This window comes from Falco peregrinus, chromosome 2 (assembly GCF_023634155.1).
Source record: "Falco peregrinus isolate bFalPer1 chromosome 2, bFalPer1.pri, whole genome shotgun sequence".
Classification (NCBI taxonomy): Eukaryota; Metazoa; Chordata; class Aves; order Falconiformes; family Falconidae; genus Falco; species Falco peregrinus.
Window position 1 is genome coordinate 22,655,531 of NC_073722.1, and position 12,451 is coordinate 22,667,981.

The 12,451-nt window shown below is 38.6% G+C and overlaps 1 protein-coding gene across 13 annotated transcripts in view; it reads left to right on the forward strand.

The window, feature by feature from the left end:
• Positions 1 to 12,451, forward strand: part of CAMK2D (calcium/calmodulin dependent protein kinase II delta) — a 209,037-nt gene that overhangs the window by 85,087 nt on the left and 111,499 nt on the right. For all 13 annotated transcript variants that reach the window (XM_055796075.1, XM_055796063.1, XM_055796065.1 and 10 more), the window contains one exon: positions 6,465 to 6,519. In XM_055796075.1, coding sequence (XP_055652050.1) covers positions 6,465 to 6,519 — 55 coding nt within the window. The remainder of the gene's footprint in view (positions 1 to 6,464; positions 6,520 to 12,451) is intronic.

Sequence of the window (12,451 nt, forward strand, 5' to 3'; positions counted from 1 at the left end):
GAGATTCAGTGCAGAGCACCTGAGTATTTATCCAGCTTTCTTACTAAGTTTGACTGATATTTACAACCAGTTGCTTTCAAAGAAGTATCTAAGCTGCACAAAACAGGAGCTGTAGCCACAGCAGTAACTACAGCATAGGCTTGAGCAGGGTTGTTTTTTACTGTGTTTATGTATGGAGGCTGTAGCCATGACTGTTGTGCACCACTGATTTAGGGAGTTTGGTTGCTCAGCACGGATTATTTATACCAGGCATCAAAAGAGAGGAAGTAGTGACAGTGGTGGAAAAACGTGGAGCATTGAGGCATAGAGAATGAGGCTGCGGTGAAAATGTTTTTTGAAGGAAGCAATGTCTGGTCAGTGCAAACAGCAGCGCTCCTGAGCATAGGTTCACAAGCTTTCGTATCTGCAGCTCTGTTCCCATATGCAGTTCTGTGTTTATCATGTTTAGCTTGGGATCCAGACTAAAAGCTGTAAGGATGAACTTTGACTTTGTTCTTGGCACTTCTGTAATGACTTCTGCACTGGCATCCTTTTGAGTTTCTGGTGAAGATCTAGCAGTAGCTTTTATTTTCTTCCCTCATCAGCTTGGTTTATTTAGTAGAACAGGAAAGATGACAAAGGGTGACTTTGCAGGAAGATCTGTATCCTAACAGTTGCTAAGCCACTACAGATCATCCACTTCTTAGCCAAACATCTTTGCTGACCATGAGGCATTATTTGTCAGAGATGAGAGAGCAGAAGATGCTTGTAGGCAAGTGTTCTGAAACATAAAATTGAGTGGTTCAAATATTACTCAAAAATACATAGTTACACCTTTTCAGTGACTTGAGGTTTTTTGTTTTACCTCTTTATTTACAAATGCAACAGCTTACCCCATACCTAGTGGCAGGCAGATAGCCATTCATAGAAAACCTAAGATTAAGTCATTCCATTAAGTTCTTTCTATTAAGTAATTAAGTTCATTTTTTAAAGTTCTTTTTTTCTAATAAGTGATCTGCGTAAGATCTGCATAAATACTTCTAATACACTTTTGGAAATGAACATAGAGGGAAAGCACTTAAGTCCCTTTTTCACTCTTCTAGCAGGAAGGCAGGAACTGGAAGAAATAATTTGCATAGTTCAGCAAATACAACATATACTTTTGTGACTTTCAAACCCATTTTAAACCTGTACTACTGACAAATGACCCCTATAGCTTTCTAGCAGTGCACTACTTTGAGACATGTAGCTTCACAGAGTTACACAATCAATGCCTCTGTAAGTCCATAGATCTTACTCTTTAGCACCAAAGGGAAAATGAGTGTCTTTTAACTACATTATCATTAACTACACTATCCCTTTCTATGCTCTATTAATAAACACAATGAATGGGATGGCACAGAGAGAGTCTTCCCTAATAAACTGACACTCTGACAGGTTGACATCTTGGTGCACATTTGTGCAGCTGCTGTACTGACCTGGACCGTGACTTCTGTTTGAAGTTCAGACTTCTCAGATGTTTTGTCTTTGTAATGTGAACTAATCCAGATGTGAAATACAAATTCATCCAAATTATCATTCAGCAATTTTGCAAAAATAAATATTTTAGGCAATAGTTTAGATAGGGTTAGTATCTTTACCCTGAAGAACTTTTATCTGACTTTACTGTTTGACTTGTTTCCATACCTGGAAGAATTGGATTTTCATTGAAAGTATGCGGAACACTATTATTTTGATTATTTTTTTTTCTTTAAAGGCAGAAATTCCGAAAGGAGATATTAAGGTTGCTTATCCATTATACCAAGCCGTTTTCTGAAAAATAGACACAAAACACTATAGTTAACACAAAAAGCCATATAAAGGAGATCATTTTACTTGTCAGTCTAATTGGAGCTCGGCCGCACTAATGGATAAATATCAAGCTAATAAAGCTAGTAGGAGTTCTCCCTTAAATTATTGTAATGATTATCGCAGAGTCATGATTGGGAAGTATTTCAGAGGAAAATCAGTGCTGAACCCAAAGGGATATTTCTGATCTGTTGTGGGCTTATAGTATTTTTCCAAAAGAGCGAGCTGTGTGCTCCCTGGATTCCTGTCAGGCATTTTCAGTGGTTTGCTGAAGAGCAACAACTTTGTTGTCACAGGTGGTTAAGCGCCTCCTCTGTAACCCACTGGAGGAGAACGACCACAGTGCTACAGCAGGCGGGAGGAGAGAAGTAATTACTCTTGTGTCCTTTCCACCATACGATGTGTTTGCTCATGGCAGCACTCGTGAAACAACTCCAATTAATAATGATGAGGTCTAACTGTAATCTTTTCAGAAAAGAAAAATGGAACTGTTTCTACTGATGTGTCTCTGCAGAAGCAGGAATTGTGTGGGTTACTGATGGGGGTTCTCATACTGGATGAATAATCTTTGTAATTGCTGCTTTTTGGTTTGTCGTGCCTGTGTGCACGTGATACGTGTGTGCAAAGAACTATATATACTTGTGGTGAATACACGAATACTTTGTGTAGTGAATCACCTCTTAAACTTGTGAATAGCTTCTCAAATTGTCATCCCGACATCCCTTGTCTTTCCCAGCTGAGTTGCATGCAAAACGCAGTAGCAAAGTCTGGGCAATACTTTACTTGCCTCTGTGCTGTCATGTGCCCTTTGCTCTGGATTGTCCAGCTGTCTTGTCTTCACCACAGATTCTTTGCCTTTGCCCGTGGTTATTTGGGATTTTCACCTAGCAGATTTACTGGCATAACACTGTATCTGAACTGACTGAAGAAGCCAACATAAGCACTTGCCAAAAGGCAGTTTTGATCTTCTCTGGCTGCCTCAGCCTGTTTTCCTTTTCACAGACAATCAGGGGCATGTGATCCTGATTCAGAGAAGGATTTGTCCCGTCTCACTTCTATGATTCAGACATTTGGGAGGAAAGAAAAACAATGAATGCGATCCTTGAAGAAGATTCCCCCATGGACATGTCAGACTAGAGTTTGGCTGGTAAGGAAATGGCATCACCCGGCTGAGAAAAAAACATAGTCTCAAGTTGCAACCCTTTTTGAGTCAGAAGGGAGCTATGGTTCTGTGGCAACACCAAACAAAGAAGCCCTCTTCTAGGAAAGGGTGTGACAAAGCAGGAGCACCTCCTGTTTCAGGCAGGTAGCAGAGCTTGAGAAGCCCCTTCACATGGTGCCATGCTGGTCTGCTTATTAACAGGGATGTGACAGATGCCTCTACCCAAGATAAAACTTGTACTCTTGGCTCTAGTTTTGATATGCTGTGTGCTGTCGGGCAAGGTACTTCTCTTCTACGACATGTTAGGAATATGCTACTATTCTGTACAGAGCTGCTGATACCTATATGTAATAGCTGTAATAGCGTCTGTTTGCTTTGTATAAATACAAAGTATTTATCGCAGGCAGAAATATGGCTATTCCTAGCAGTACGAGTGGTAGGCATGATTATTTAAAAAAAAAAAAGAAAAAGAAAAAAAGAAAAAAGAGAGAGAAAGAGGTTAAGGGGTTTTGTACAGCCTTGAACCAAAGGCAATGAAATGCAGCTTATCTTTTCCTGTGACCTTGGTCTCTTCAAGGTCACAGTTTTAAAAGGGTGCCTTAATGACTGTAGGTTCATGTTGACTTCATTCTTACTTAGGAGATGACCTTCTCATAAATGCATGTAAGAAGGTCATTCTGTGTTTAAAAAATACAGCAGTAATTAAAGAATACAGTCCTTTGATTCAGCTGGTTGCTAGCATATACACACTGCAGCAGAAGTGAACCGCAAAACCTGAGTAAGTATGCATATGAACACAGGCTTTTTACTGTTTTGTAGCCACAAGCTCCAGCCAAGACTGTCTGGTTTTAATACCAAAGTAATACCTTAAAGGTGGATTTCATTTCTAAATTTTAAGATTTAATACAGTGTTTCAATTCCCTAAAGATGTGTCAGAAATCTGGGTTGTTTTACATGCTTCAGAGCTCTTTGAAAGCGGTTGGCAGCAAATACTCTGTCTCACCAGAACTGTATTTGGGAGCTCTCAATATCCATACACGATATGAGAAATCGAATATGAAGGCTTCAGCCTGTTTGAATAGAATGCTACTAGCACTGCGAGCAGTGAGGAGGGGAATGCTGCTTTGAATTAAAAAAGTGTTCACAGAAAAAAACATGCTTTGAGTTCTTACTAATCTGTTTCAGGAACAGACAGGCAGTTTCTATCAAACACTATAGCTATGTATTAAATCTTGCAAAGTTTAAAACTTTTTCAGAGAGGTATATGCAAAATGTACTTGCTGCACTCCAAAATTTACTTTTAGGATTATGTTGCATCTCTGTGACATAGCCAAAGGTCTGTAATTAAATCCCATTTCTGAGCACTCATTCATGGGTAGTATCTTTGACGCTACTGTACAAAGTAGTGTACTTTAAAGCCAGATGTTTTAGGGGTCTCTGTTCTAGCTAGAAATTTCAGGATACTGTTCTAGGCTAGTATTTGGTGCGCATCTCACATTTGGTTTGCTTTAAAGACCAGACATTTGGGGTTATTGAAATCTCAACTCGAGCAACACAACAAGAAAGTAAGTTGATTTTGAGTTTTTGTGGGACTTTTTTTTGGCAGCAAACTGTTACCTTGGTCTTTTATGTTCAAGGCTTGCATTTTGTACAAACTCAGACAAACCTAGAATATAGAACCAGCCAAAACCACAAATTCTGATTTAGACCTACTTGGCTCTTCTGAATCATCACGAGCTCTGGACAGTGAGTCAGCCAAGACATGGTTTTCTCTTCAGTGTTGTGTAAACACAAGATGTTTCCCTGGGCTAAATATTATTAAGTAAAAAAAGTAATGTTTATTTGGTTTTTTTTAAAATGTCATGTATTTTATAAAAAATGGTTAGTACATAAAGCTATAATCAGGGGAAATCTGCAAATCACTTTCTTTTACACTTCCTTCATCAGCTCAGTTTTGAACATGAAGCAGTTCCTAGGGTACCCTGATTTTTTTATTTGATTCTATAACTGTTAATGATTTGGATCAAATTACTGACAAAGCTTCATGTATTGTGGAAAAATTAGCTTTGGAAATTGCCATTTCATTTAAAGTGGTTAAGAAAAAACACAGGACTTAATTCATAGTTCTACCACGATGTGACTTAAATTCTTAACATTCAGAATGAAGGTTCTGCAGATGACTAATGCGTTTTTGGGGAAAACGTTAGTTATGGATATATAGGTGTATGTCAACATGACATGGGGTTTTAATCATTAGGATGCTGTAAGTCTGTCAGCTGTGACAAGCACTGGAAAAGCTAATGACTGTTTTCTAGACATTGCATCCTTTTGCTTCTGGCAAGTCCTCTCATGCATCTTACATCTTTCAGGAAATCGCTCTTCACAGTGATTTAATGAGAGGCAGTTACCTTGCTCAGCTGGCACACCTCCAGGTGCTCGCTCCTTTTCTCCTCCTGCCCACCCTTGCTGTCTGTAGGTCTGGCTGAGCACCCACAGCCGGGTGGTGGGTAGTCCCAGTCCCTTCCCTTTAGTCTTTCAGCCATGCTGTTGGCTGCCATTGTAGAAGTTCAGCATGGCTTGGTGGGCATTAGTCTGCCAGGAGATCTCTGTCTTTGTGACTCTTCACCATTCATGTGGTTGAAGTGGATGGCAGGTAAGAAGATTAGAGGGAAATATATCTTTCTATGTAATAGAAATATGAGCAGGAATATAACTTATTCCCTTCTTGACCCCATTTATTTTAGTAGAGGCAAATGCTTTTAGTTTGCAGTGGTGCTTTCTCTTTCAAAATCAGCATCTGTTTTCCGATTATGGAATTTGTTAACATAGCCCTTAAAGTTTTTCTGCTGAAATCTGTGATTAATCGTGCCTTTTTCTTTTCTCATCATGTTTTGTTTACAACTTTCAGGATGTAATACTGCTGAGAAAATAGTTGTATGAGATTGAGTACTGTTTCAAGATAATAAAAGTCCATTGACTGGGGACTCCTGTGTATGCTTTTTAAAAGATTGATTGGAGGTTCTGCCTAGGAAAAAGGGAGTTGAATCATATTAATACAGTATGTTAAGATGAAGTCTGCCTGAGCTTTTAGTACTTGTTAAGTCATGATTCAGCATGAAGGACAAAGGCAAGGTACAGCGTGTGTGTATGTGCCCATACATGCAGGAGGTGGTAGGAAATGACTGTGACATAGCAAAAGCAGAGCTCCTTTAAAAATAAGTGTACAATGAGCTGCATGTACAGTCTTTTTGTTTATCTTACCTGTTGAAAAAGACTGTTTTGAAGGTAGATAATAAAAAAGCAAACCAAAAAGCAAACAACAAAACCAAAGACAGATGAGAACAGACACAGATGCAATACCAGCTCTACAGTAGAATTATAATCCTCCCTTCTCCCCCAAAATCAAAGAGAGACATTAAAGACATGGAAAAGATGACTGGTGTTTTATCTTTTTTTTTTTTCCCCCTTTCAATAGTGCGGCTTCATGACAGCATATCAGAAGAAGGATTCCATTACTTAGTCTTTGACTTGTAAGTATGTGTTTTGCATATATTTAGCATGTTGGGGATGCGTTATTCAAACTTTTAGATGTAAATTCAAACTCACAAGATAAATGCATGATTCTGGTGCAGTGAGTTGGATAAACAGATGTAAACTGAGCTGGAAGGACACTAACATAGCTGGTCATTTGCATATGGAAGAGCTGATTTATAAATGTTACTGTAAGAATTCCATATTAAAAACTTGGAATAAGTGGGGCCACTGCTGAAGTGGATTTTAATGTAAAATCTAGGTATGTAAGTAAGAGTTGCATGATATCTGCCAAAGCTAAGCAAACATACGACTCAGAAAAAATAATTTGCTGGGAGCCAGTTCTCTGTAAAGGAAACATAAAAAAAACACGTGGAACAATAGTTTCTCTACAGAAAATCCCCATCGCTGGATTGAAAGGTAAGCCTGAGTTTCCTAGAGGGAATGACTCTTTCAGTACTTTATTCCTGATTCATATCTTGCTGATACATAGAATGTTTCATTTTGACACCATTCAAAATATAAAATGCCCAGCATATAAAAAGGAAGTTTCCTACTTAATTCCCATTTTGCATCAGGAATTTGAGTCTTGTGAGTTGTTCAGGTAGTGACTGTGCATTATGTGGAGCTTGTTTCCTCTAGATAAGGCTGTTCAGTGGAAGAAGGGATGGTGACAGCACAAAGTATGTGTCTCAGACTTTTAACTTGAAAAGAGACACTGATGTTCTTCACTCTTCCCAGGGACAGGCAAACTTCTCCACTCAAAAAGTTAGTGCTTTTGGTTCTGGGCATGGGAAAACATGAATGATTAGAAATTGTCTTTCAAAACTGACTTAATTACGTAAAATTATCTTATTTCAACTGCAAATTTTTCCAGGGCAGTTTATGTTTTTGACAAACAACGCACTTGCCTCACCCCCCCTCCTGCCCCTGAGCTTTCTTAGGCCTGGTGTGGTTTTGCTGGTTGGAATGAGAATGTGTTATTTCCCCTAGAAATGTGGAAGAGCTCATTTCTAAGCATACTAACTGAAATACTTGCCTTCAGCATAGGTAAATTAAAACCTAGATCTTCCCCAGTCAGTTTTGTGCTTTCATGTTCAGGTTACGTTCTGGTTTATTTTCTGACTTAATTTTTTTAAAGAAATCTGTGAAGGCTTCTTCAAGACTTGGTTTCAGACTAGCAATGCAAAAATACTAAATAGTCTATCTGCAGTGAAGGCATTCAGTACTCAAATCCTAACTGGGCTCAACAGGAAGATATATCTGATTTGTATATATCCCAGGTAACTGCTCTGACTTGGTAATGGCTCTAGGGCACAACATGTGTACTTGTTCTCTGACATGCACTGGGGTTTATTTCACCGGTTTTTTTAAGGACTACAAAGGAAATCTTTCTATGTGGAAATGGAAAAAAAATTGAATACTGAACATTTCCAAGAAGTGCGTGCAGAGTTCCTCTTTCTAGGGACAATATCCCTTTTATAAACTGGCGGCATTTTTATTTTTTTGTTGTACTACTGTACTGTTAGAAACTATGGCCTACTGTAATTGCAGTTAGGCTGCTTGTGCCTTAAATTCAATATATAATGCCAGACATATCTCAGGAGATTACGATTGTAATGTGAACTAGAAGGCATTTGAAGAACTTAAAGTTGTAGATACCACTATCTATATCTTGATAGTAACAGAACAAATAGAAGCCTGTATTCTGCAATAAAAATTAATACTTAATCCAGAGATACCATCTTGGCAGAAAACTAGATTCTGCAGGAAGCATTCTGCACTGGCTGGAAGGAGCTTCCTCTGTTTCCCATCAGTCCCATTCAGGACAAACATGGGAACAGACACAGACATATGCTGTTCATTTGGAAAGTCTGCATGGCTTTTGTTTTCATCCTCTTCAAAGAAAAGAGTTCTTCAACATGTATATACAGTGTTTTATGTTTGGATCATGTGGCTTGGTTCTTTTCTCAAAATGAATTATTCTGCAAAAAAGAACTAAAGTCTAAATGGTAGAGGTAGTGACTGTACCGACTGATAGTTATCTTTGGAAAAGCAACGTGTTTCATTCTTGAAGAACTTTTGCCTAAACAATAAGGATAGCTTTTGACAGTTAATTTTTCATTTAGATGTAAGTTACTTCTTTAATGCTTTAATGCTCCCTAGTACTATTTATTAGTGAAACATCATCTTTTAATGCAGTTAAAATATGTGGGTTAGTGGCTTGCTTAAACGTACGCAAAACTGCTGCCACAAGAAAAGGTACCTCATGTACTTCCTTAATATGAAGGCCAAGTACATGCTTTTATTTATTTTATTTTTATTCAACAGGAGCCTGACTGTGGTGTAACACTGTCACTCCACCCACGCACACCATTGTGTCATTATCTTAATGATTTCTTTCAGACTGTGTGGGATTCAGTTCAACTGTTTCTTTAGAAATTTCTTGTAGACTGCATCCCACATAAGAAAGTGGAGAGGAAGACTGGGTTTTCTGTGAACAGAGAAAACCAATCATTGTCACTTTCTATTTTGAATTTCTAATAATCTCTTTTGATTTAATGTGATAGAGATGTCTGCAATCTGAAGGAGAAGTTTGTTGCTTCACTCTGTATACCTCAGCGATAGCTGCGCTTATGTCTGGAGGAAAAATAAAAGAGATTAAGGAATAAAAAGATTAAGGTACTCTGTTACAGGCGTACGTTTGGGTGAAGAGTTCTAATGTCAAAATGGGAAGGTGCACATCTTTGAAAATCCATGTGGAAACTGGACATTGAACTATGAAAGGTGTGCTTGCTGAAAAAATGCAGTGTTGGGGTGTTGCTGTAAGAAGCCCTCCACAGGAGAGAAACAGATGTACCAAAGTATTGACCTATCATATATATGTATATATATATATATATACACATACACACATACTTTTTTAAAAAATATAAAATCTGTCTTTGGTTGTTGACTCCCCATGTCTGTGTCATGGCAGTATCATTCTGGAAAAAAAAAAAAAAAAGTTGTTTTGCACTTGACTAGGCAAAGCAGTGATTTTCCCGGTCTTGTTGATGTCACTGCCAAGGAATAGAGGCGTCTTGCTGATCTACCAGTATGTCCTACATCTTTTAGAAAATTAACTAAGATAGCCTTCTGTGATACTTCTCCCAAGCAAAGGACTTCCTTCTCTTATGTTTCACTCACTAGAGATAATGAAATGATTTGCAGATTAATAAAATGTGCATAGTAAGATTAGTAATGGACTTGAAGCTTTTTACTCCTCTTCCCATATTAGTTAAGGCAACTGTAGTTAGGATTTGCATCTTTCTGTCAGCCCATTTCAGTTGCTAAGCACGAATGAGATTTTCTTCACTGTTAATGATGTTAGATGAGTTCAAATCCAATCAATTCCGTCAGTATTAATTGCTGTATCTGAATGGAAACAGCTGTAGCACTTGAAGACTCTCTTGTGCAAGTCAATGAGATTCTCTTTTTTCAGTGTCTCCCGTTTTAATGGATGTCATGAGAAGCAACAATTGGTACGTTAAGAATCCTGGTATTGCTGTTGAATTCCAAGCAGAGGGACTGTACCGAGTAGAAGAAACAAAAGTAGCCCCAAACCCCCCAAATGTAATTGCAGAACAACATTTGCCTAGGCTAAGTGCCTGAACCTTTCTTTTTTGGAAGTAGAAAGGTCACAGATAAATGTAAAAAGTGTATGTCCACTGTAATTTTGTAAGACTGCTTCCTTGCACCTTCATTATGAAAGCAGTTTAGGAAATAAGAAATGTAAGGTAGGAGGAAACAACGCCAGTGTGATCATCAGCAGAGCCTTTTTTAGCTAGTTTTGCTAACTTGGGTATTCCTTTTAAAAATCTTGTATTTGTAAATTTTCCTAATCAATCGAATATGGTACATGAAGTCGTTACAAATGTTTGCAACAACAGACTGTGGCATTTAACGCTGTAAATGCAGTAATTTGTTTTAGTGAGTGTAGAAAGTCAGTTCAATGAAGCAGTTACAAATGGCTTCTTAATGTACCTCTTCCGAGGGGTAAATAGAAATAGCATCCTTTGTAGGTGGAATCTTCCTGCTTCCCCCTCTCTGCAGTTTTTCTGAAAGACATACCTGGTGCAGAGGGTGTTGGTCTTTCTACATGCTGATTGTACTTCTTTTGTTTAAACAAACCCATGTGCTTTATTTGTGGCCATTTTAGTACACTCTTCAGAAAATTATGAAATAACAATAATAATCTGTGAGAACCAGTGGCTTTTACTTTGTACCCTGAAAGTTGCTGGAGCTCATAGCATGTAGTCCTGTCATGAAACAGGACTTCACTGAAGTCAACAATAAATCTGTATCAGAAAGGCACTGAGATTGATTTACTTCCCATTTTCATCTTGTGGGGAGAAAGTAGCTTGGCAGCTGTTCATGTAGCTTTATAGCAACTGACCAAAGTTATTTGTGGTTTGTTTTGGTTTGGGTTTTTTTGTTTGGTTGGGTTTTTTTACTTTTTATCCCCTGCTTTACAGTCTTCACTTATATTGTTTATAGCCTACCTGGATATATTTGTAGATCTTAACTATGCTGGTAGTTGCCTTCTAATTTAAGTACACAGACTAGAATCTGTATGACTGCTGCCCCACCCGAATGGTACAATGTATCAGTTTTTCATTATTTTAGCCTAGGGAAAAAATACAAGTTTCATAGAAGCAGCAGCCAAACTGTAAGTCAGTCCTCTATTTTCATTTATTTGTGTGATTTGATTTCAGAGATCAGCCCAAGCATTTCTGTTGATCAGCAAAACCTTCAAGAGTGACAATTTTGGCACCCCTCTCCATGTAAGGCACTTTGGTGCTCCTACTTGGTAACAGAGTCATGCATTCTCCAAAGAATGCATCACACTTGCATTTTGGGTCTTGGCCTTCGCTAGGCAAGGACGACCTTGTAACTAAGGATCTATGTGTGTAGTTGGTATTCGTGATAGATGTCTCAGGTCCCTCCCTAGCCATCGTGTTTCATAATTAAACATACAGGGGGGAGAAACCCACCTAACAAAATGACTTCTAATAAAGAGTAGAATGCTTTGTAGCCATTTTAGTATTAAACTGTATGGAGTATAAAAATAAGTATATTGGTAACTGCTCTATTCTTTCTTTATAAAATCAGCGGATAACATAGGTTGGTAAAGATCCCTAGAGATTATCTGGTCTAACCCCCTTCTTGAATCAAATGGCACTGGGATTTGTCAAGGTTGGAACATCTTCAGGGTTGGAAATTCCACAACCTCTTTGAGCAGCAAATGCATAGTAAATAATCAGAATAAAGGAAGAAGAAATCTTAAATCTATTTGGTATTTCCAGTGTTTCGGCTTGTGCGTTGCCTTTCATGGTGTTTCTGTGTATCTACCCAAAGAACTGTTGACAACAGTACAATCTCCCCTGAGCTTTCCTGTCTTAACAGTGAAGAACCCTAGTTGTCTGTCTCTCCGCATGCCTCCAACTCCTACACATTTTGGTGGCCCTCCATTAGACACAGTGCATTATGGCAATGCCATTCGTGAACTGGGCAGCCAAAACGGAACATAGTACTGCAGGTGTGATCTCACGAGTGCCAAATGCAAGGGAAGAATTGCTTCCTTCAACCTGCTAGCTGTCCTATATCGTGATGCAGTTGACATTTTTTGCTGCAAGGGCACATTGCTCATGCACGCTCGATGAGCAAAGGCCACTTACATGGCTATAACTATCTTCTTGGAGTCAGAGGCTCAGAAAATACAGGTGAGTTCTGGCCTCTCTTAGTCCCTAGCGCTACCTTCCTTCATTATGGCCATTTAGCTGTCTTCTGACAATTATTCCTAATGTATCCTTCAGAATGACAGAGCATGGGAATTTTTTGCTACTTGGTTGGTTGTCAGTGAAATCCACCTGCTCTGTTCCTGCTTTT